General features: G+C 36.3%; 1 protein-coding gene across 2 annotated transcripts; it reads left to right on the forward strand.

Annotated features, from left to right (window-relative positions):
• LOC132564347 (E3 ubiquitin-protein ligase MARCHF8-like) lies at nucleotides 1–26,473 on the forward strand. Of its 2 annotated transcripts, none has more exons than XM_060229001.1 (4): nucleotides 1–62; nucleotides 9,812–10,127; nucleotides 15,943–16,032; nucleotides 23,784–26,473. In XM_060229001.1, exons 2-4 carry the CDS (start codon nucleotides 9,825–9,827, stop codon nucleotides 24,147–24,149), a joined length of 759 nt encoding a protein of 252 aa, XP_060084984.1. In that variant the 5' UTR covers nucleotides 1–62; nucleotides 9,812–9,824; the 3' UTR covers nucleotides 24,150–26,473. The 2 variants fall into 2 exon arrangements, with proteins under 2 accessions (XP_060084984.1, XP_060084985.1); XM_060229002.1 differs by lacking the exon at nucleotides 1–62 and adding an exon at nucleotides 7,765–7,824.
• The last annotated feature ends 327 nt before the right edge of the window (nucleotides 26,474–26,800 follow it).

The following is a 26,800-nucleotide window of genomic DNA, read 5'->3' on the forward strand; positions in this document are numbered from 1 at the left end:
AACTGGTGACAGCTGAAAGTCGACAGGACTGGAACGCGTCGGATTTTTATATCTCGTTCAAGGTAAGCACTGGTGTGAACGCTGTATCGCAGATAAAATGACGGGTTTATGGATAAGCTTCCGTAGGAACAAACTTAAGCACTCAGTTATCATATTTTGAGTTGTAACTGGTGGTCGAGTTGCTGAACCTTGCAAGATCAGCCATGGAACAGCTGATCTTTCGAGGTCACGACAAGAATTTTCAGCAAACAACCATTTGGCTCATTTAACAACTTATTCTACATAGTCATGGATATCAATTGTTTCATTTTGAAACCATTTACATTGACCTTGTGAATACACGTGTAAGCCTTCATAAAAACAATACTCTTTGTTTATAATAAACTGCGTTTCACCTACTAATCAGGCCATTGTACGGTATGAAAATGTAAACACCCTACAGCTAACCCTTCGGTGAGTATACTGGGCAGTGCGCACCGAGTTTTGAAAAAAGGAAAACATGAACTATATTGGACCAGTTTTATTTTGTTTTATTTTCTAATATCAAAAGAAACAGTGCATGGCATCCTATTAGCTTTTGTAGTGATCGTGCGTTACAGGGGTCTAATTAGCAACAGTGACAACGTTACGTCGTCGGTAGCAGTTCAGTATTAAACTATTATTCTCGGATAATAGATATAAATATTTTTACCCGAGGCTTTAGTATTTGGTAGCATAACCATCTCGCGGTATGGAGTGGAATAGGTTATTTATGTATGTCAGGGAAAACGTAGCCCAAATTCTTTTGACGGCAGCGATCAAGTCGGCGCGGTTTGTGATTGCTTGTATTTTTTCTCCAGTCGGATTTTTATTATCCTCCACACATTTTCAATCACATCTAAATCTGGAAACTGGGATGGCCAGTCCAAACAATAAATTTTGTTTTCCGTTTTCCATTGAAAAGTCTTCGAAGAGTTGCGAATGGGCACATTATCATCCTGGAATACAAACTCTCCATTGGGAAAATGGTTGGCAATTACAGGCCATGAGTTTTATTCCTGAATATCTCTGTATTTCCTAGAGTTTATATTTCCATCACTGATAGCCCTCAGCTTACTATCTCCACTGAATTGTGAAACAGGCCTGTTGAATTCAATCATTAAATCCTTCAAACACTGTCGTTATTACTTTCACATGCTGATTTAGAGTGCTAATTAGAACACTAGTTGACTAACTTTTCACGGCCATCCACTTTTGGGTTTATTTTCAAAATTTTCCACCTCTTCATATCTTTTCAAAATCTTTGTAGACCGACTATATCCTAATGAATTTGCGACCTCTGTACCCAGTATCATCCATTCCTACAATCTGCTGTTTCTGGTCAGATGTCAGCTCTTTTTTATTTACTCGCCATGGTTTGCTGGATTGACAGATGGTGCAAAAAATGACAATTTATTAAGCAATCAGTGACGACACATGCATCCTAACTCAGGAATTCCAGTGTAAAAAATAAACATGATCTGTCTAGTATCAATAGATTTTAAGCAATGCGACATCATAAAATGTGAAATACTTTTGTCACCTCACTTTACCTTATGTTTTATAGGTAACGTTAATCAATCCACAAATATATTGTACAAACCATGGCCCTCTGTGATTTTTCCCCAGAGGACTGAGGGTCATCATTGCTTTAATTATTGGCTTACCTGTCACAATGGTCAACCTCACTTGCTCCAAAGGAAGGGCAACCTGATTCAGCTTTTCCAAAGGACAAGCTCACTTCTCTGAAAATGAAAGCTGACACATCTTGTTTGGATCTAACATCCCATCAATGTCGGTTAATATTAACCTTTCCTTGATTTCTAACTTTTGGTCTTTTGTGGTTAATTTGGTAAAGGGTCATCATGCATTACCAGTAGCTTTAAAAAGTAGCCTGACAAAAGTTTTTGAAAAAGAAAGGGCCTTGACCTTAATGAAAATACACTGTATCCGCTGGGATTTGAACTAGTGACCGGTTGGTCTCCAGCCAGAAAATATACTGCTTGACTAAAGGGAAATTCCCACTAGTCCAGGCTACTAAGGTCACCTGTACTCTTAACTTCTTGACTACTCCCTCATTGGACCCAGAAGACAACAGCAATCAAGGTTCAATATCTCTATCTAAGCATCTCCCACTGGACTAAAGAGAAATTGCTCTTCATTTCAACTTTAAAATCTGTGAAAATGTGACTTTCCTGACTTGTATGTTTATTTCATACATAGAATAAATTGTTGTTCAGAAAAAGTCACAGAATTATTAGCATGTCCTTTAAATTTAATGTCAGATAGTTTGGGTTACACTCTTCAAGATGACAGAATTTGGAATTGGTATTCATACATTTTTAGCCTACCATCATCAGATGGTGGGCTATTCAAATCGCCCTGCATCCATGGTCTGTCAGTCCATCCATAAACAATTTTTGTTATCGCTATTTCTTGAGAAGTACTGGATGGATCTTTCTTTCATTTCATATGTAGGCTCCCTTTAGTCCCTAGTTGTGCCCGTTTGATTTTGGGTTTGATCAGAAACACAAAATGGCCGATTGGTGGCATCTTGGAACTCCGCAAGTTTATTATCGCTATTTGTTGAAAACTACTGTATAGATCATTCTCAAATTTCATCTATAGGTTCAATTCAGTCCCTAGTTGTGCCCATTTGATTTAAAGTGTACATTTAATGGCAACTTTTTTTACATATAAATATTCTGTCGTGTTAAGTGAAATAAATATCGAAAACCCTAATAAAATCTGTTACGGCATTGCCGAGATATCGCTGTTTAAACTTCCCGGTTTGCACCTGTCATACACAAGCTCATTAGGGACTAGCCTCAACACCTGGATTTCCACCTGGATTCGTGTGACGTCACTAGTGTGAAACAATACAGAAAATGGATTCAGGAGTGTAAGCCTGGACATCTATGTTCTAAGGACGGCGTACTACCAGTACAGAGTACTGCATGGGAAATTCCTGAATCACCTGAGTATGTCAAAAGTGAAGTTACTTTATTCACAATAAACAATAAATTATAATTCTTTATATTTATTTACACGGATACATTATAATCATAAATGTGCAATTAAAACGTTAAAGATAAAAGATAGTATATATACAAAAGTTTCCCTTTTCATATGGAATACATTATATTTCACCAGTGTGGCCACTTTTTTTTTTTATATTTTTAGCCCACCATCTGCAAAGTCACACTCGCTTGTAATTTGTACTGGCATTATCAGTGTCTGTTTTCATCATGTGGAATGGATTCAGCAGTCATCAGCTAGTATTTGGAAAGAATCCTAATCTACCCTACGTAATGCAACCTGAACCACCAGCTTTGGACGGGACAACAACTAGTGAAACATTTTTCAAACACTTGAATGCTTTACATTAGACAAGAAAGGCATACATACAAACAGAGGCTGATGAAAGGATAAGGCGGATAAGTCAGTGGATCTATCAAAGACAACAATACACATGGAGAAGGTATCACAAAGGAAAATAATGATTTTGTCAGTCAGAACGACACTCCCAAGTCTACACAGGATATTTCAGAAACAATTACTGGTCAAGGCACGTCAGAAAACTGTGAGAAGAATGGTGACAGTGAAATAACCTTCCCCCAGAATGAAGGTCACATCAAGGTGAATCAGCATATTCAATACAAGTTGCCAGAATCTGAAAAATGGGCAAATGCTACAGTAGTGAGCAGAGCAGGCAAGACTACAGGAAGGAACAAAAATTGGTATAATGTAAAGGATGATGTCTGTAATGAAATGAAAAGTGTTGATTTGGGCCATGTAGAATGGAAAACTTTGAACAAAGGTCAAGAGGAAGTAAATGCTACAACTGATGACTAATCCTGATAGTGAGATAGCAAAACAAGTAGAATTACAGAAACTGCGTCAGTTTGATACATATGAAGAAGTGGAAGATAATGGACAAAACAAAATTTTTACAAGGTGAGTGATTACAAGTAAAGACAGTGTAACCAGAGCACGACTCGTGGCAAGAGGGTTTGGAGAACATTCATTTATACCGAAGGATAGCCCCACTGTTGGAAAAGGGGTTATGAGAATTTTCCTTACGATAGCATCTAGCAAAAACTGGAATGTCAAAACCACAGACATCAAATCAGCATTTCTACAAGGAAAGGAATTAAATTGTGATGTGTATATAAAAAGTGATACACAGGAAGGCTATCTTTGGAAGCTCAAAAATGGCCTATATGGGCTGAAAGATGGTGCAAGACAGTCCTTTTTGAGTGTGAAAGATGAACTTACAAAACTAGGTTTCAAACAGTTGAAACTTGACCCTGCTGTTTTCACTTTGATGAATGATGGAATCCTTGTTGGAATGATATGTTGTCATGTTGATGACTTTCTTCACGCTGGTGATGAGGCATTGGAGGAAATGATACACAGACTTAGGGAGCAATTTCTAGCAGGGAGAGTAGAGGAAGGGTGTTTCAAGTACATAGGTTTCCATATTAAGCAAAACAAAGATGGAATCATGCTTGATCACTCAGAGTATTTGGATAAACTTTATCACCCGCATACTGACCCTGGTTGTGCATCTCAAAAACAATGTCAGCTTACTGACAGTGAGCAGTCTCAATTTTGTAAGTTAGTCGGTCAATTGAACTGGGCAGTGCAAGGATCACGACCGGATATGGCGTTTGAACTAGTTGATCTAAGTACAAAACTTTCCAAAACATTGGTTAGTGATTTGTTGAGAGCAATCAAAGCCATAGGGAAGTTGAAGGATATAAAACCTATTCAGTTGTACCCACCCCTACAAGGACATCTGATACAGGACTGGGAAATTTTCCTTTTCACCGATGGCGCATTAGGGAACATCAACAATGGCAAAGGTAGTACTGGAGCGCACATTCTGTGGATTAAAGATCGGCTGGGAAACTGCTGTCCAATATACTGGAAATCTAACAAAATCAAGAGAGTAGTGCGATCTACTATAGCTGCTGAAGCATTGAGTTTGGAGGAAGGACTTGAATCTGCGGTGTACTTTAGAAAAGTAGTAGAAAACATTTGTGGGATTGAGGAGCACAACATACCTCTTGCAGCCTTCATAGACAACAAAAGCATTACAGTCTTCAAAACTTGTAGATGACAAACGACTAAGAATAGATATTGCTGCTATCCTGGAAATGAAACTTAACTGTTTTGAAGTCAAATGGTGTCCTGGAAAGATACAGCTAGCCAATTCTTTGACAAAGCGAGAAGCCTCAGGAATTGAACCGTTGGACGTGCTTCAAAGAGGAAAAATGCCAGAGGAATTTGTTTAGTGTGCTGTGCTTGAGAGGGGCATAATAATCCCTGTGACTAGAGGATGGTCTAACCCAATGATGGTCACTTGTATCAATATTTATCTGTATACATTGTTCATACCAATTGAACTTTTAATAATGGAACTGTCAAGTTAATTTGTTTTGTTTGTTTTTTTTTAAGATATATTTTCTTCAATCATCAACGTTTTAAGAATAATTTCTGTCACTAAATAGATGAATTGTAATTAATGTTAAGCTACTATAATGAGATAAGGGAGATAATCCTTACCATGTTCCATTCAGTTATTACCTCCCCAGTACATTCACTCTTACTCTTTTGAAGATAACTTTGTTGGGAGAAGTGTGTGAATAAATTGGTGGATAAAAGGAGTGTGCTTGTCACAGTGTTATAGGTGCATTAACATATTCTTTATAATATCTGTCCAAATTCTGGTATTATGGGATGTCATCGCCATATTTCTTTCTTGTATATTTAATTATGCTACAAATATCACTACTTAATTTACATTGATTGCTGATAAAAGCTAAAGACAGTCATGAAACCATTAAAGATTTATTACAAAATACACATACTAAAAAATTCAAATGTACATATAGCTAGTACACAAAAGTTACAGAAAATAATATCGCCATTCAATTTTTCATTATAATGTTTTACAGGGGATGTCACAAATTTATTTTTATAACTCATTGTTAGGGTGCTAATATTGAAAAAGGGCATTTGTGACACGTCATGTTCAATGAAAAAGGGCATTTAGCCATTGAAATAATTTACAAACAATGAGATCACTCAGAAAGGGCAGGGTGACAACAAAAAAAGGCAGGGTGGCAATAAATAGGGGCAGGGTACTGCGCCCTTAAAAAGGGGCCTAGGGGGAACACGGTTACTCCTGCGGAATGAACTGTCACAACCAGGCACATCCAAATGCCACGCATCTATTGCCGCGTTTGGACGAACTTTTCATGTTTAAAACTTAAACAAACCGCGCATCTGTCACAAGTTTTCGTTCTCGATCACACTTGTGACGTCACACATTCCCACTGATTTCAACAGACTGTAATGCGATATTGTAAAGGTGTCATTTCACAAATCTATGAATATCTGAAAAAATCCACAACCAATTTTTTAGTCCACCATTATCAGATGGTGGGCTATTCAAATCGCCCTGCGTCCGTGGTCCGTCCGTCCGTAAACAATTCTTGTTACTGCTATTTCTGGAAAAGTGCTGGATGGATCTTTCTCAAATTTTATATGCAGGTTCCCCTTGGTCCCTAGTTGTGCATTGTACCTTTTTTGGACTAATTCGAATTCAAGATGGCCGACAGGCGGCCATCTTGGAGTTTGAAAGTGAAAGTTTGTGACCGCTATTTCTGGAAAAGTTCTGGATGGATCTTTCTCAAATTTCATATGCAGTTTCCCCTTGGTCCCTAGTTGTGCATTGTACCTTTTTTTGGACTGATTCGAATTCAAGATGGCTGACAGGTGGCCATCTTGGATTTTGGAAGTAAAAGTTTGTTACTGCTATTTCTGGAAAAGTTCTGGATGGATCTTTGTCAAATTTCATATGCAGTCTCCCCTTGGTCCCTAGTTGTGCATTGTACCTTTTTTTGGACTGATTCGAATTCAAGATGGCTGACAGGCTGCCATCTTGGAGTTTGGAAGTAAAAGTTTGTTACTGCTATTTCTGGAAAAGTTCTGGATGGATCTTTGTCAAATTTCATATGCAGTCTCCCCTTGGTCCCTAGTTGTGCATTGTACCTTTTTTGGACTGATCCGAATTCAAGATGGCCGCTTGTCGGCCTTCTTTTATTTTAAAAAGAAAAATTTGGTACTGCCATTTCTGAGAAAGTACTGGATGGATCTTTGTCAGATTTCATAGGGAGCTTCCCCTTAGTCCCTAGTTGTGCAGTGTACCTTTTTTGGACTGATTCGAAATCAAGATGGCTACAGGCAGCCTTCTTGGATTTTGAGAGTAAAATCTTGTTACCGCTATTTCTGAAGAAGTACTGGATGGATCCTTCTGATAGTTCATAGGTATTGGTTTCCCTTGGACCCTAGTTGTGCATTGTACCTTTTTGGACTGATTTGAAATCAAGGTGGCCCACAGGCAGTCTTCTTGGATGTTGACAGTAATACAGCACAAGCATATTTTCTTTGATATTCTATCATATTGATTCAAGACCATGTCCATTATCCACCTGTAACTGACTGATATCTAATAATACTTTGGGATATTTTTCAAATGATATTTACTAATAGGTGCTTAATAGAAATATCTTGTGCCATCATTGAGTACATTTACAACACCTGTAATAAAAAAAAAATAAACAAAAATTCAAGAACTGAAAACAGATCCTCAAATGGTGGGCGCCAAGATCCCTCATGGATCTCTTGTATAATTTATACATTGACCGTTTTCTTTTTTAGATAAATGGCGTTAGTAATGTCTGCCAATGAATGTACACTTTAAGGCCTGATCAGAAAAAACTAATTGACCAAAAGGTATCCATCTTGGATTTTGACTTTGAAAGTTTTTATTGCTATTTCTTGAGAACTAGAGCATAAATCTTTCTCAAATTTGATATGTATATTTACCTTGATTCCTAGTTGTGCCTGTTTGCTTTTGGTACTGATAAGAAAAAACAAAATGGCTGCCATCTTGGATTTTGCCTAGTAAAGATTGTTATCCCTATTTCTTAGTAAGTACTGAATGGATATCTATCAATTTTCATACATATGATCCCTTTGGTCTCTCCTTGTGCTTGTTTGATTTTGGGTCTGATCAGAAGTAACAAAATGGCTTCAAGGTGGCCAGTTTGGATTTGGCGGGTAAAGATTGTCATTTCTGTTTCTGCAAAGGAATGTTCACATGTCTTATCATTAAGAGCAAAACAGAGAAGAAGGGAAAAGATCCAACTTTCAAAGAGCATATCAAGGTCGAACAATGTTTGGTGCCAAGATCTTGAAAAAAATGTAGACAGATTGATGGAATCTTGACTACTATTTGTCTTCATTTACGTATAAACAGAAAATTTGACAAGAAAGCACCAGTGTGCTTGGTCGAAAATACTTAAGTTTTATCACCATAAGAAAATTTATTGTTGTAATTTTTTATGAAATTAATAAATTTCTATATTCCACCGACAAAAATGTAATGAAAACCTATTTGTGATGTTCACCAATAGAAGCCATCAAATTTTCTTATTATCCCTAAGCAAACAGGCTTGTGATGCTGATGATGTGAAATTTGGCTTTTTATATATGTCTGAGGAGCTTGTCTGGGCTGCAATATGAAAACTGATATTTTTGATCTGAAGCCCTTCAGACAGTTTCTTGGTCAGATACCATATACTGGAAGTTAAAGCCATCTTGTGATTTTCATTTTAGTTTCTAATAGAGAAAAATAAATAAAAGATGGCTTCTGCAGGCATCCATCTGGATCTACTTCTGATAGTGATATGTACATTGAACTAGTCCCATCTCTGCATTACACAGCATGTGTAAAGTTTAATTTCTATATATAATAGCCATATGGTGTTCTTGATTATACATAAAGGATGTACATGCATGTGTATGCATTGTTCAAGTCAGTAATGTGTCCAGTATAATCGCAGAGGATTGGAGCTTAGGTTGAATCTTTTGCAAGTCTTAAGTTCATTAGAAAATGTGTGTGGTATTTTTAGCCCACCATCTGATGATGGTGGACTGTTCAAATCACTCTGCACCTGGTCTGTCGTCTGTAAACAATTTTCGTTATCACTTTTTCTTGAGAAGTACTGAATGGATGTTTTCTCAAATTGCATATGTAGGTTTCCCATGGTCCCTAGTTGTGCCTGTTTGATTTTGGAACTGATCAAAGCAACAATATTGCCGACAGGCAGCCATCTTTGATTTTTCAATGAAGTTTGTTATGGTTATTTCTTGAAAAGTAAGAGATGGATCTTACTTAAATTTCATATGTAGCTTTCCCATGGTCCCTAGTTTTTCTCGTTTGATTTTGGGTTAGATCAACAAATACGAAGAGGCTAACAGGCAGCCTTCTTGTATTGTTATTGCTATTTCTTAAGAAGTACTGAATGGATTTATCTCAAATTTCATAGGTATGTTCCCTTTTGTCTCTCCTTGTGCTCATTTGATTTTGGGACTGACATGTGGCCATTTTGAATTTGGCCGGTAATGATTATCATTACTGTTTCTGCAAAGGAATGTTTAAATGACAGAGAAGAGAAGAAAAAAGATCCAACTTTTAAAGAGCATATAAAGATCAAACATTGGTGGATATCAAGATCCCTCTGGGATTTCTTGTTTCATGATTGGAAATTAATCTGTTTCAATGATTTGAAGTTGCTTTGTGTAAAAGTTTGGCTTAACTGTTCTTTCAGTATTGTCTTATTCTGTACAATGAAAACGTTGGATAAAAAAACAGAATTAAGAGAAACCAGTTACTTCAAAAAGAGTAACCTGTGAATTTACACTTTTGTATTTTCAGGAATGTGTTATTCATGAAGAAAAACTCAGAAGAAATGGAGGAACCAGATTTTAATGTGTTGAACCTTGCTCAGGTTGCAAGCTCAAATTTGACTGTTGCAAGTATTCACACCATCGGTACCGTGAGCATGAGCAGTGCTAACCTTACACCTCTACCTCAGAAAAAGTTGTTCTACTCCAGGGAAGCTTCTGTTACAGGAACAGACCTCTTGCCGATTTGTAGGATCTGTCAACTTCCAGGAGATATAGCTGATCCGCTTTTCTCTCCATGTAGATGCTCTGGGACATTAGGCTTCATTCATTACACTTGTTTAAAGGTAAGGCTTTGACCATAACATGTATTAAGCTGTTCTAAGTTTGATAGGAGATGGGAAGTAGAATAAGATTGCAGTGTCAGCAAGCATATACATCATATATATATTTTGAGCCCACCATTTGATGTTGGTGGGTTATTCAAATCACTCTGCGAACATGGTCTATTGTCCGTCCATAACCAATTTTTGTTATCGCTAGTTCTTGAGAACTACTGTATAGGTCTTTCTCAAATTTCATGTATAGGGTTCTTTAGGTCCCTAGTTGTGCCTATTTGAGTTTAGGGCTGATCAGAAAAACAAAATGACCGACAGGCAGCCATATTGGATTTTTCCGTGTAAAGATTGTTATTCCTGTTTCTAAGTACTGAATGAATACCTCAAATTCCATATGTATGTTCCCTTTTGTTTCTCGTTGTGCCTATTTGATTTGGACTGATCAGATGAAACAAAATGGCTTCCAGACAGCCATTTGGGATTTGGCAGGTAAAGACTATCATTGCTATTTCTGCAAAGGAATGTTCAGTTTCTTATCATTAAGAGCAAAAACAGAGAAGAGAAAAGAAGGGAAAAAGTCTTACTTTCAAAGATGAAGTAAAGATCAAACAATGGTGGAGGCGAAGATCCCTCTGGGATCTCTTGTATAACTTCAGTCATAGCATTTTAACACATTTCAGATCTAGATTTGTCATGAATTGTAATGATTGCATGCACCCCATTCACAGAGCCAATGATAAGGTATTGCAGTATGTAGCCTTCTGTACATGTTCATACATAAGTGTGTGCAATGAACCACTTAGTCCAAAGAACTAGAAGGCCTGTGATAATTACTGCAGAAGTATCCACATACTTATAGTGTTTATTATGATGCACAATTGAAAAACCCTGACAGTTAATGTTTCTCTGGAAACAGGAATGGACTGTGCCTACACTTCATGTTTACCCATCAGTCTCCTTAAAATGACCCGGGCTTTTTGAAGGACGATAAAATACATATACACAGGACCCTGGGAAATGTTAGGATGGGCCTTGAAAAGACACTGGTTCACTTGTCCTGAGTGGATTTTACTGAAGGACAAATAATTTTTGGCAACTAGCTACACATGTAGTCCAGATGAGTTTTTTTCATGTAATTTCACAAACTTTTAAAATAGAACTACAGACCTAACCATTGGCCATTACATATTACTTTTGTGAGACGTTGTGCAAATCATCAAATGTCAGCACTTAAGCAGGCTATTTTGTGTTTCCTAGAATGAAAAGTGAACACAAGGAAACAAGTAACAAATACTATACCTACTTTAGTGGTAGAGTTAAAGTGTTCCGAGTTATCACAAAGTATAAGCAGTGGGTCCAAAAGTTATCTGAATGTCACAGCAAAAATTACTTCTGTCAACCAAATCAAAAACAAAGACATTTGCCATGAGAAATCTTACCGTATTTTACCGCAAATAAGACCCCCCCACCCAGTTCAAAAAGACTTGTCAAAAGAGGGGAGGGGGCTTATTTGCGGGCAATCCCCCTGATGTCATGTGTCCGTCATCTTGGATTTTTTGTCATAAGGAACAATAACTTGGCCTATCTGTCATCAAAAATAACCCAAAGACAAAAATGGGATCAATAATTTTATTAACAATATAACAAAATATATTTTACTGAGATCATCGTATTCCAACGCTGAAACACTGTTTCCACCGGCGTAACCATCCATTGGAGGCTATGAAGTTTTCAATGCGGAGTTGGCTGGCGAGTTCTCTCCCCTTAGACTGCAGCTGATAATTGGAGACAGGTCGACCCTCGGCGCGTTCCTCGACGATCCAGTCAAACACGTTGTCGTCAAACTTAATGGACCTTGGCGCTGGGTTGGTGCCAAGCTTCTTCTTGGAGTCTGTTCCTTTTCCATGGCCAAGGAGTTTCTCAAAGTCTCCATCCCACTGTCTGACGAGTTTCCTGTCGACGGAGAAATCTCTTGCTGTCTGATGGAGATTTCGGCCATTGTTCCAGCCCAGTTACAATGTCTAAGTTCTCCTTAACTGTTTAATGTCTTTGTGTAGCAGGCATGATGATTTGTGTCGTGGTTGGATTTTTACTCTCTATTTAACGACACTGATATGGCTTGAGACTCAACGTGTCAAAGTCTTCTCAATACGTCAAAGCGACACTGTTGTTTTTGCATGTTTTTAGCGTTGCCCTCTCGCTCAGTCACTGTGATTGTTAGCTAATTATCCCCAGTTGAAATAAAAAATAAGTGGACACATGTGAACACTAAAAACACAACAAATACCCTCCTATTCCTGGCAAATTGGAAAAAATGATGGGGAGTCTTATTTGCGGCAGGGGGCTTATTTGCAGTGAAATGTGGGTATTTGCAATTTAATAAAACAAAAACCAAAATGATGATTCACAAATATAATCTAAGTTAGCATTTTGTTATATGCTCTTAATGATTTTGATTTATAATGCAAGATCAGCCATGTTTACTCTATCTGCTGTTGGTAACAATTTCGACTAAACATTATACATGTATCAACAATTGATTCACAACTTAATTGAATTGATTTAATTAAAACTTGTTGCACAATGTGTCAATGCTGAAAATGTTGTTTTGAAAATTTCTAAATGTAAATTTTCAGAACTAGTAAAATTCTTGTCAGCAGACAAGTACTTTTAATCGGGCCACAAGCCTGTTGGACTATTAGCTTTGTGTTTTGTTTGTCAGTCTCTGAGGTAGAAAAGTGGGGGTAAACATTGGAGTAGCTTAGTAACGAATAAGCACAAATTTATACAATTATAGTATACATGTATATTTTCCATTCCATTCCAGAATCCATTTTTTTCCTTTTCATAAGATGGCCTCCTTTAAGATTAATTTGTACTCATAAGCTGAACATATTTTTCCAGTACTATTTACCATAGCAGATGTTATTCTCAGGGAAACTATTCATTTGTAATGCATATGAACCGATCATCATTGAATTAAGACATGAATAATACACATTAACATTTTTGTTATTCAGACACTGATTCTTTGGTGATTCTAATGCATGTTCGCTGCATGATAATGATATGCTATTTGAAGTGACAGCAATAAGATATAATTAAAACTAGAAATTCTCAGATACAACAGAGCTAGACTAAAATCACAGATTCTGAAGTACAACCACATATAGTCCTGTGCTTGGCTGTTTGCCAATATGTGTATAACGCATGTAAACACACACATGCACATGATCAGCTATTTCATGATAGTAATCTGTCATGATATTATTGAATTGGTTTCTTCTGTGTTTACAGCAACATTTGAAGAAGCTCAAGTCACTTGAAAAATTGTCTGTAATCTAAAGTTTAGTTTGGCCATCCTGTATTTTGACAACAAATAGTATTGTCAAATACTGATTTTATCATTTTTACCCACAAGAGCTGAATCATCTACAAACTCTAAAGATGCTATTATGGTGTTAGTAGTTTCAACATCCTGTAAATGATATCAGTCTGATACACCAAACATTGTTAGTTGACGTTCATTTCTGATTGCCCAATTGTTTTCTGTTGATAAAATGTGAAAAAAAAACCATTAAATTTGCTTTACTTGTGTATCTTACTATTTGATAACATGCGTTACTGACATGGTCTGTCAATGTGTCTTTGTGTTCTGATGTTTGCATGTTTTTATCACACAAATTGTTATTGATGACTGTTATTTGTGACCTTGGCTGAACAGTGTGTAAATTTAACAATATTTTATTTTCTGTGTATAAAATATTTTTCCTACCTACCATCATCTTTCGCTTCATACCAGTGTTGTCATTTTAAACTTTATTTTTGTCAGCTTTTGTCCATGAATTCTAAAAAAAAAAAAAAAATAGTGTATATATTATGACTTGTTATTTGTGCTTTTGTCAGAGCATGTACATTGTAGTGTATCAGTATTGACTGAAAAGTGTAAAGACGTATCAGATCGTTGTGAGAGTCACCAGCAGATATGTGGCAGTTGTATGCTTTCTAACATAAATGTATTACAAACAATAAATAACTTTGTATTTTAGCAGATCAGTTGACCCACTTATAGAAATACTGCATATTAAAGTGTTGAATTGGAACATGTTGTAGTTTTGGAGTAGGTACTTGTCTGGGTTTTGTTAAATAGCTGAAATGTTTGGTGTTGAGAGGCACTGGTACAGAAATCGGTCAGCTATAGCTAGCTGGTAAGGACTACACATGTACATTTATACACAAAGTGGAGGGAGTTATTGTGTGTGAGATACATAAAGCCTTCACTCAGGAATCCTAATACCATCTGGTTCCTCTGCACTTGGTAGACCACAATGACTTTTCCACAGCTGATATAGAATACAGCCTTAAGATATGCTACAATTGTGTTTTATCTTCTCTTATATATACCATTAAAATTATTTTGCTTGGATTTCTTTCATAGGCAGGCAGCTAGGCTTCCACATTGGATGTTCGTTGATGAAATGTATTAAAAACACTCCAAAAGATGGTCACAAATTTCAATTTTGATCTAGCTAGTTTCCCAAGTCTGAGATTTTCTCAAATGATTGTGTGTATGTGTGTATTTAAGGTCGAGCTACCTAATATATTGTTCACCAATTTCAGTGCTGGCATTAATGTGAGGACTTAATGAACTAATCTGACATTGCATAGCACACTTTCATATAATAGTTCTGTCAGACACCAATATGAGCCCTACAAGGAAGCAGATCTTTGTATTGATAAAAAACAATTCAGTATATATCACAGAAGGAAAGAGGATGTTTGGGACCTACTATGGAGTTTACTCTGCAACTTAAAATCTGCCTTTGATTATGAATTAATGCTAAGAAAGAAGTATTATTATCATATCCAAAACCTGTAAACAACTGGTTTGTACCAGAGGATGTGTACATATAACAAAGAGTACACATAGAATTAGCACAACAAATTAAAGTTATGGAAATATGCCAAGATTTAATTGGTCAATCTTACGTATAACTTGTTCATGTATATATATACATAAAATATTCTAAATACAGGGTTACTGTCCTGCTTACAGCTGGTATGTAGGTTAGTGGTATTGTATGGACCAGTGCTGGGAGATTATGGCTTTGTGATACGCACAGCTGATGTAAATTTTAAGAAGTTGTAGATATGGATTAGAACTTTTTAAACCTAAGAAAAGGAATATTACAGAATATACAAAAGCTGTCTTTTATACCACATTGATAAAAGCAAATGGTGAGATTGATATTGAAGTGGAATGTATTTTAAACTTTGCTTAACACTGCAGCAAGCCATATAGACAGAACAAGTTAAACATTCTTATTGTAGAATATTGATCCCAAATCTAAAGATAAGAATACATAACAAAACATTGATTATCATAACCCACTGTAGGAACACTTATTCATAATTACTGAAGTGATAGTGCTGAAGCAGTAAATGTGTCCCTTGCTGAAGGCAAGCGGTACCAAAGGGTGCCTGCATATGAACTCTGCTGAAGCAGTACAGAAATATGGTCCCTGCTGAAGCAGTACAGAAATATGGTCCCTGCTGAAGCAGTACAGAAATATGGCCCCTGCTGAAGCAGTACATGTAATATGTAATTATGATACAGATAAAGAAGAGAAAAAAATTTGTACTGAATATGATATTGGACTCATTTGATGTATTCGATTCATGTGTTTTCAACAGAAATGAGTTTTATTGTTAGTGTTACCAAACTTAATGACCTTGAACGATGGTTTAGCTATATATATATAGCTGTACCCAACTTAATGTGACCTTGACATTTCTGATGACACATTAATCTCATCTTTTGTAGAGGTGGATTGATATATCAACCAGAAAAACGAAGAAGCAACCACGCTGTGAACTTTGCCACTACCAGTTTCACAGACACAAGCGTTTCAAGGTAAACATACTTGACTATTTAACCTCGTTTTTGAGAGGAAAAATGACTTGTTGACAATTGTGAATTTATATTGTTTAAAAATTTGATAACTTAGTTGTGAAACACGAAAGAATTTTATTTTAAGCATTAGCTATAACTTCAGTAAAAGATATGAAAACGGAAATACGCCTATAGGAAGCACATTTAGATAATTTAGATAACAGATTTATATAATTCTGCTCTACTTAGGTTTGGTTATGGTTAAGACAAGGGGATAAAATTCCTCTCAGTGTCATCAAAAATGTATTAAAGAACATCATCATGACTGTGACTCTTAAACTTTATGTACTTCAATTGGTCTTTTCACTGGTTTCAGCTTGGCGACCCCTTTGTTGCTGAGTTTATTTCAGTCTGGTACCTATAAACATGTAGGCCTGTACTCTTATTATACATACTTATAAAAGTAGATTTTTCATACTCTCCATCAATCAATATGATTGTAGATAGGAAAAAATTGACAGATATAGAAACAGGTAGGAAAATTGGACAGGTATAGAATCAGGTAGGAAAATTGGACAGGTATAGAAACAGATAGGAAAATTGGATGGGTATAGAAACAGGTAGGAAAAAATGGACGGGTATAGAAACAGATAGGAAAATTGAACAGGTATAGAATCAGGTAGGAAAATTGGACAGATATGGAAACAGGTAGGAAAACTGGATGAGTTTAGAAACAGGTAGGAAAAAAATGGACGGGTATAGAAACAGGTAGGAAAATTGGACAGGTAGGAGAATTGGACAGATATGGAAACAGGTAGGAAAACTGGATGGGTTTCAGGTAGGAAAAAATGGACAGGTATAGAAACAGATAGGAAAATTGCACAGGTATAGAAACAGGTAGGAAAATTGGACAGGTATAGAAACAGGTATACAAATTGGACAGGTATAGAATCAGGTAGGAGAATTGGACGGGTATAGAAACAGGTAGAAAAGTTTGACAGGTAAGAAACAGGTAGGAAAACTGGACAGGTATAGAAACAGGTAGGAAAAAATGGACAGCTATAGAAACAGGTACGAAAATTGGACAGCTATAGAAACAGATAGGAAAAAATGGACAGGTATAGAACAGATAGGAAAATTGGACAGGTATAAAACAGGTAGGAAAATTTGGAAACAGGTATAAAAATGGGTAGGAACGGGTATAGAAACAGGTGAAAATTGAGTATAGAAACAGGTAGGAAAATTGGACAGGTATAGAAACAGATAGGAAAATTAGACAGGTATGGAAACAGGTAGGAAAATTGGATGGGTATAGAAACCGGTAGGAAAATTGGACAGGTATAGAAACAGGTAGGAAAATTGGACGGGTATAGAAACAGGTAGGAAAATTTGACAGGTATAGAAACTGGTAAGAAAAAAAAGTCGGGTATAGAAACAGATAGGAAAATAGGACAGGTATAGAAACTGGTAGGAAAAAATAGACGGGTATAGAAACAGATAGGAAAATAGGACAGGTATAGATTCAGGTAGGAAAATTGGACAGGTATAGAAACAGGTAGGAAAATTGGACAGATATAGAAACAGGTAGAAAAATTGGACGGGTATAGAAACAGGTAGGAAAATTGGACGGGTATAGAAACAGGTATGAAAAAATGGACGAGAACAGGTAGAATTGGACAGGTATAGAAACAGGTAGGAAAATTGGACAGGTATAGAAACAAGTAGGAATATTGGACAGTTATAGAAACTGGAAGGAAAAATAGACGGGTATAGAAACAGGTAGGAGAATTGGACAGCTATAGAAACAGGTAGGAGAATTGGACAGGTATAGAAACAGATAGGAAAATTGGATGGGTATAGAAACAGGTAGGAAAAAATGGACGGGTATAGAAACAGATAGGAAAATTGAACAGGTATAGAAACAGGTAGAAAAATTGGACGGGTATAGAAACAGGTAGGAAAATTGGACGGGTATAGAAACAGGTATGAAAAAATGGACGAGTATAGAAACAGGTAGAATTGGACAGGTATAGAAACAGGTAGGAAAATTGGACAGGTATAGAAACAAGTAGGAATATTGGACAGTTATAGAAACTGGAAGGAAAAATAGACGGGTATAGAAACAGATAGGAAAATTGGATGGGTATAGAAACAGGTAGGAAAAAATGGACGGGTATAGAAACAGATAGGAAAATTGAACAGGTATAGAATCAGGTAGGAAAATTTGACAGGTATAGAAACAGGTAGGAAAATTGGACAGATATGGAAACAGGTAAGAAAACTGGACAGATATGGAAACAGGTAAGAAAACTGGATGGGTTTAGACACAGGTAGGAAAAAATGGACGGGTATAGAAACAGGAAAATTAGACAGGTATAGAATCAGGTAGGAAAATTTGACAGATATGGAAACAGGTAGGAAAACTGGATGAGTTTAGAAACAGGTAGGAAAATTGGACAGGTAGGAGAATTGGACAGATATGGAAACAGGTAGGAAAACTGGATGGGTTTCAGGTAGGAAAAAATGGACAGGTATAGAAACAGATAGGAAAATTGCACAGGTATAGAAACAGGTAGGAAAATTGGACAGGTATAGAAACAGGTATACAAATTGGACAGGTATAGAATCAGGTAGGAGAATTGGACGGGTATAGAAACAGGTAGAAAAGTTTGACAGGTAAGAAACAGGTAGGAAAATTGGACAGGTATAGAGACAGGTAGGAAAAAATGGACAGCTATAGAAACAGGTAAGAAAATTGGACAGCTATAGAAACAGATAGGAAAAAATGGACAGGTATAGAACAGATAGGAAAATTGGACAGGTATTAAAACAGGTAGGAAATTTGGACAGGTATAAAAATGGGTAGGAAAATTGAACGAGTATAGAAACAGGTAGGAAAATTGGACAGGTATAGAAACAGGTAGGAAAATTAGACAGGTATAGAAACAGGTAGGAAAATTGGATGGGTATAGAAACCGGTAGGAAAATTGGACAGGTATAGAAACAGGTAGGAAAATTGGACGGGTATAGAAACAGGTAGGAGAATTGGACAGGTATAGAAACAGGTAGGAAAATTGGACAGGTATAGAAACAGATAGGAAAATTGGACGGGTATAGAAACAGGTAGGAAAAAATGGACAGGTATAGAAACAGGTAGGAAAATTGGACAGGTATAGGAAAAGGTATAAAAAAAAGGTATAGAAAAATGGAAACGGGTATAGAAACAGTAGGAAAATTAGGAAAATAGGAAAAGGTATAGAAACAGGTAGGAAAAAACAGGTAGAAACTGGTAGGAAAAAAATAGACGGGTATAGAAACAGGTAGGAAAATTGGACAGGTATAGAAACAGGTAGGAAAATTGGACAGATATAGAAACAGGTAGAAAAATTGGACGGGTATAGAAACAGGTAGGAAAATTGGACGGGTATAGAAACAGGTAGGAAAATTTGACAGGTATAGAAACAGGTAGGAAAATAGGATAGGTATAGAAACTGGTAGGAAAAAATAGACGGGTATAGAAACAGGTAGGAGAATTGGACAGCTATAGAAACAGGTAGGAGAATTGGACAGGTATAGAAACAGATAGGAAAATTGGATGGGTATAGAAACAGGTAGGAAAAAATGGACGGGTATAGAAACAGATAGGAAAATTGAACAGGTATAGAAACAGGTAGAAAAATTGGACGGGTATAGAAACAGGTAGGAAAATTGGACGGGTATAGAAACAACAGGTAGAAAAATGACAGGTATATGGACAGGTATAGAAACAGGGTATAGAAACAGGTAGGAAAATTGGACGGGTATAGAAACAGGTAAGAAAATTGGACAGTTATAGAAACAGTTAGTAAAATTGGACAGGTATAGATTCAGGTAGGAAAATTGGACGGGTATAGAAACAGGTAGGAAAATTGGACAGGTATAGAAACAGATAGGAAAATTGGACGGGTATAGAAACAGGTAGGAAAAAATGGACAGGTATAGAAACAGGTAGGAAAATTGGACAGGTATAGAATCAGGTAGGAAAATTGGACAGGTATAGAAAAAACAGGTAGGAAAATTGGACAGGTATATAGGAAACAGGTAGGAAAATTAGACAGGTATAGAATCAGGTAGGAAAATTTGACAGATATGGAAACAGGTAGGAAAACTGGACAGGTATAGAAACAGGTAGGAAAACTGGATGGGTTTCAGATAGGAAAAAATGGACAGGTATAGAAACAGATAGGAAAATTGCACAGGTATAGAAACAGGTAGGAAAATTGGACAGGTATAGAAACAGGTTGGAAAACTGTACAGGTATAGAAACAGGTAGGAAAATTGGACAGGTATAGAAACAGGTATAGGAAATAGGTATAGAAACAGGTAAAATTGGACAGGTATAGAAACAGGTAGGAAAATTGGGGTATAGAAACAGGAAAATTAGGAAACAAGGAAAATTGGACAGGTATAGAAAAAAACAGGTATAGGAAAATTGGACAGGTATAGGAAAAAAACAGGTAGGAAAATTGGACAGGTAGAAACATAGGAAAAAACAGGTATAGGAAACAGGTATAGAAACAGGTAGGAAAATTGGACAGGTATAGAAACAGGTAGGAAAATTGACAGGTATAGAAACAGGTAGGAAAATTGGACAGGTATATAGAAACAGGTATAGAAAAGTTGGATGGGTATAGAAACAGGTAGGAAAATTGGACAGGTATAGAAACAGGTAGGAAAATTGGACAGGTATAGGAAAATTGGACAGGTATAGAAACAGGTAGGAAAATTGGACAGGTATAGAAACAGGTAGGAAAATTGGACAGGTATAGAAACAGGTAGGAAAATTGGACAGGTATAGAAAACAGGAAATTTGGACAGGTATAGAAACAGGTAAAAAATGGACAGGTATAGAAACAGGTAGGAAAATTGGACAGGTATAGAAACAGGTAGGAAAATTGGACAGATATAGAAACAGGTAGGAAAATTGGACAGGTATAGAACAGGTAGGAAAATTGGACAGGTATAGGAAAAGGTATAAAAATTGGACGGGTATAGAAACTGGTAGGAAAATTGGTCGGGTATAGAAACAGGTAGAAAATTGGACAGGTATAGAAACAGGTAGGAAAATTGGACAGGTATAGAAACAGGTATTGGGGTATAAAATTGGACAGGTATAGAAACAGGTAGGAAAATTGGACAGGTATAAATTGGACAGGTACAGGTAGGAAAATTGGACAGGTATAGAAACAGGTAGGAAAATTGGACAGGTATAGAAACAGGTAGGAAAATTGGACAGGTATAGAAACAGGTAGGAAAATTAGACAGTTATAGAAACAGGTAGGAAAATTGGACTGGTATAGAAACAGGTAGGAAAATTGGACAGGTATAGAAACAGGTAGGAAAATTGGACAGGTATAGAAACAGGTAGGAAAATTAGACAGGTATAGAAACAGGTAGGAAAATTGGATGGGTATAGGTAGGAAAAAAACAGGTATAGAAACAGATAGGAAAAAAAGGTATAGAATTGGATGGGTATAGAAACAGGTAGGAAAATTGGACAGGTATAGAAACGGGTATAGAAACAGGTAGGAAAAAATAGAAACAGGTAGGAAAATTGGACAGGTATAGAAACAGGTAGGAAAAAAATTGGACAGGTATAGAAACAGGTAGGAAAATTGGACAGGTATAGAAACAGGTAGGAAAAAAGGTTGGACAGGTATAGAAACAGGTAGGAAAATTGGACAGGTATAGAAACAGGTAGGAAAAAGGTATAGAAACAGGTAGAAAAACTGGACAGGTAGGAAAATTGGACGGGTATAGAAACAGGTAGGAAAAAATGGACAGGTATAGAAACAGGTAGGAAAATTGGACAGGTATAGGAAAAGGTATAAAAATTGGACGGGTATAGAAACAGGTAGGAGAATTAGGCAGGTATAGAAACTGGTAGGAAAAAAATAGACGGGTATAGAAACAGATAGGAAAATTGGACAGTTATAGAAACAGGTAGGAGAATTGGATGAGTTTAGAAACAGGTAGGAAAATTGGACAGGTAGGAGAATTGGACAGATATGGAAACAGGTAGGAAAATTGGACAGGTATAGAAACAGGTAGGAAAATAGGAAAATTGGACAGGTATAGAAACAGGTAGGAAAAAATGGACAGGTATAGAAACAGGTAGGAAAATTAGACAGGGACAGGTATAGAAACAGGTATAGGAAAATTGGACGGGTATAGAAACAGGTAGGTAGGAGGAAAATTGGACGGGTATAGAAACTGGTAGGAAAAAAATAGACGGGTATAGAAACAGATAGGAAAATTGGACAGTTATAGAAACAGGTAGGAGAATTGGACAGATATAGAAACAGGTAGGAAAAAAATGGACAGGTATAGAACAGATAGGAAAATTGGACAGGTATAGAAACAGGTAGGAAAATTGGACGGGTATAGAAACAGGTAGGAGAATTGGACAGGTATAGAAACAGGTAGGAAAATTGGACAGGTATAGAAACTGGTAGGAAAATTGGACAGATATAGAAACAGGTAGAAAAATTGGACGGGTATAGAAACAGGTAGGAAAATTGGACGGGTATAGAAACAGGTATGAAAAAATGGACGAGTATAGAAACAGGTAGAATTGGACAGGTATAGAAACAGGTAGGAAAATTGGACAGGTATAGAAACAAGTAAGAATATTGGACAGTTATAGAAACTGGTAGGAAAAAATAGACGGGTATAGAAACAGGTAGGAGAATTGGACAGCTATAGAAACAGGTAGGAGAATTGGACAGGTATAGAAAAACGTAGGAAAATTGGACAGCTATAGAAACAGGTAGAAAAACTGGACGGGTATAGAAACAGGTAGGAAAATTGGACGGGTATAGAAACAGGTAGGAAAATTGGACAGGTATAGAAACAGGTAGGAAAATTGGACGGGTATAGAAACAGGTAGGAAAATTGGACGGGTATAGAAACAGGTAGGAAAAAATGGACAGGTATAGAAACAGGTAGGAGAATTGGACAGGTATAGGAAAAGGTAGGAAAATTTGACAATTATAGAAACAGATAGGAAAATTGGACAGATATAGAAACAGGTAGAAAAATTGGACGGGTATAGAAACAGGTAGGAAAATTGGACGGGTATAGGAAAAGGTAGGGAAAATGATGAGGTGTAGCATCATTATGCATGTGTAAGTAAAGAAAAATACAGGAATATAATTAGGTTTTGAAGTTTATAAATAATTCATAAGTATTACAATAGCCTTGCCAAAAACAGGAAATGAACAAATACCGGGTAATGTAGGAAAACTTTTCCCATACTAGTAAATGAATTCATAACTTAAGTAGAATTAATCAAGGTGTTGGTTTAAACTGAGATAGTGCAGTGTAATGAAATGCATTACTATCTTTAGTAGATATCCACATACATTGTATAGTGACCACATTGACTTTTATTGTGGCTTGTTGTCCGGCTGCATTTATTAACTGACCTTCACCAGATGGTAGGCTATTCATAATATCCTTACTACATGTGTCATCTGGTCATCTTCCATCATCTTTTCATAACCAATTTTTGTTATTGCTACTTCTTTAGAAGTACAGGATGGATTTTTAAAGCTCATCTGGTCCAAGGGAATGGAAGGAATGTGCAAGAAATGTATACATACCAGTCATTAGTATTTAAACAAAAGCACAACAGGTGTGGAAAGTGTTTAGGTATTGGTAGTATCATATTTTGATCCTCATGGAATTCATTTATCAATAACTAGTATTTCCTATCATTTGTTAACTTTTAGTTCAAGAACTGGAGGTGGCCAAAAGTGAACACACGAGACAAGATACTCCATATCATATTCTTTTTGAATCTCCTCATAATGATTGGCTGTGCAATAGCCACAGTGATGTGCTTTTTATCGGACAAAGGGCAGATAACCAAGTTTCCCAAGAACAAGGTGGAGCTTACATTGGAGGAGATCATCACTCTGGCATGTGGTGTCATGTTTTTTGTGGCTTTCTTCATTGCAATGACAGTAGAAATAAAGGCCAAGCATACAGTCTACAAATTATGCATGAAGTTCATAGTGCATAACACAGAGTGGAATGTTGACTCATACGACCGTAGCAAGGACTCTGGGCTCAAGGTGGCTCCTCAATATGTCTGATGACAGACTGACTCAAACATGTCTACAAGGCTTGTTTCTCTCAATGTAATGACTAATGAATGTCTCCTGAAGAAAAAAACTCAAGGTTATATTTGGTAGTCAATAGAACATGTATATCAGTATTATCTAAAAACAAGAGCATAAATTATCCTGATTCACTAATCTGCAAAAGGAACAAAATATGTCATATCAGGTACTATTGGTAATGAAGTAACAAAAAAATGAGAATCAATCAACCATGCAGAATATATTCTTTTTGAATTGAAGGGAGAGTTTATTATAATGAAAATGAAGTATTGGATCAGACATATATTTTGATGAACTTTGAGAAAATCAATTGGTGCAAGAAAGTGAAAGTGAAATATAGCTGTTTAGCTGTTCAATGTCATGAGTTAACTAGGACTTGTATGTCTGAGGAAGGAGGTGATGAGTACAAATTCTTTTCTTGAATTTAATGGAAGAATTGTATTAAAATCTTGGGAAAGTGCAGGCAAATGCTATTCAATGTTTTGGGCACATGAAGACATGTCACACTACTATGTCAATATGTCACACTACTATGTCAATTTTAATTTAGAATATAACATAATGTGATACAAGTATTGCTGATCCCATTGTTTAAATTTCTTTCAGCCAATAGAGAACGATGCATCAATACTGGTAATTACAAAATTATATCTGGTGTATTCAATGCTAAACAAAATGATCATACATAACTAATTACAACACAGAACCATTAAACATGTCAAACTAGCTGTTATCAATTACAACACAGAACCATGAAACATGTCAAACTAGCTGTTATCAATTACAACACAGAACCATTAAACATGTCAAACTAGCTGTTATCAATTACAACACAGAACCATTAAACATGTCAAACTAGCTGTTATCAATTACAACACAGAACCATTTAACGTGTCAAACTAGCTGTTATCAATTACAACACAGAACCATTAAACATGTCAAACTACCTGTTATCAATTACAACACAGAACCATGAAACATGTCAAACTAGCTGTTATCAATTGCAACACAGTTCCATTAAACATGTCAAACTAGATGACCTGGAGAGCCTTTATTTGAGGGTTGGTGTGATTGTCTGGTTGGACCTGTTATGATAGTAATATGTACCTAAAACACTGAATAAAATTGCTTATAAACATTGGAAGATTTTAGGGGAAATTTTCTACCTTTATGTGCCTTGACATTGAAAGTAAAAATCATGTTTTATTTCTTTCTTTTTCTGTTGAATAAATGAATAAGATTTAATCATATATGTGTCATGTTTCACAAAAAAGTAAAAACTTTGAAGTTTGTATCTCATCTTATTCTGCCACAGCAACTGTGTTATTGGGTCACATTTTAATTACTTTTATAGCATTTTCTTTCCTAACCCTCAGCGTTCATTCGTTTGAAATACTCTTTAGTATTGTTTTCTCCTGCAAATGATTATATTTTCACATTTCATTGATATCCGTTTATATATACTGTCACCATTAAAATTATGAATACCAGTATCTGGTTGGTTTTTAGGAGCTCTTTCACCTATTCATGCTTTGAAGATATGGATATTAGCTCTCTGAAAATTATTTTTGAACAAAATGTAACTTTTATCAACCATAAAATCTGGTGGAATCTTGGCCGTCCATGCTATATATATTGCCTAGCCATTTGTAGAGCTTGCACATTTTTCTAAGCTGAGAAGACTATGTTATGAGTAGAAACTAAAAGGAATATATATACAGTGGGATGTTTTCTAACAGCGAAAATTGATCTCTGTATTGTACTGGTATTCAACCATCTATTTTGATATGGTTGGATTAAACCTACCCAGTATAACCTGTTTTTATCTGTACTACTTTTTGAATGACTGTCAATTATGTGTTGCTGAATAACTGTGATATTTGCGTAAGTGTGAGGTTGTTGCGGGAGGTCAGTGATTGATTGTGAAGTACTTTATTATGAAAGGTTAGTTAAGGGAATTTTCTAAAGGGCAATTGTTTTCTGATGGACTTTTTATTTCTTTTTAATATTGTTTGTTATGAAGAGAATAAATTGAAATCATGAAAAATGTAAACAAAGTGAGCATTTCTTCCTCCTTGTAGGTACAGCTTCTATATGCTCCAATATTCTATGTATATGTGCACCTTACTTTGTAGAAGCCTACTTGGGCAGTCCCTCTGTCACCATTGTCAAGGGATCACGTCATTTTTTTTTCTTTTTTGATCAAACTAATTTAGGCCCGTGCTATCCTCATGAGTGACATGTCAGTTAAAATAGGCTTGACATTGACAGTGATAATATATCTTATGATATGGTCAGGTTCTTTCCTATGACATGGTCAGGTTCTTTTCTATGACATGGTCTGGTCCTTTTCTATGACATGGTCTGGTCCTTTCCTACAATGTGGTCTGGTCCTTTCCTATAATAAGGTCTGGTCCTTTCCTATGACATGGTCTGGTCCTTTTCTATGACATGGTCTGGTCCTTTCCTACAATGTGGTCTGGTCCTTTCCTATAATAAGGTCTGGTCCTTTCCTATGACATGGTCTGGTCCTTTCCTACAATGTGGTCTGGTCCTTTCCTATGATGTGGTCTGGTCCTTTCCTATGACATGGTCTGGTCCTTTCCTATGATGTGGTCTGGTCC

This window comes from Ylistrum balloti, unplaced genomic scaffold (assembly GCF_031769215.1).
Source record: "Ylistrum balloti isolate Yb309-2 unplaced genomic scaffold, AGI_CSIRO_Ybal_v1 Utg372214, whole genome shotgun sequence".
Taxonomy (NCBI): domain Eukaryota; kingdom Metazoa; phylum Mollusca; class Bivalvia; order Pectinida; family Pectinidae; genus Ylistrum; species Ylistrum balloti.

What these genes read in the sequence shown, in the direction of transcription:
- LOC132564347 (XM_060229001.1), top strand. Translation starts at nt 9,825, where the DNA reads ATGAAGAAAAACTCAGAAGAAATGGAGGAACCAGATTTTAATGTGTTG. An exon ending in TTCATTACACTTGTTTAAAG is followed by an intron (nt 10,128 to 15,942) that starts GTAAGGCTTTGA and finishes CATCTTTTGTAG; the next exon opens with AGGTGGATTGATATATCAAC. An exon ending in ACAGACACAAGCGTTTCAAG is followed by an intron (nt 16,033 to 23,783) that starts GTAAACATACTT and finishes GTTAACTTTTAG; the next exon opens with TTCAAGAACTGGAGGTGGCC.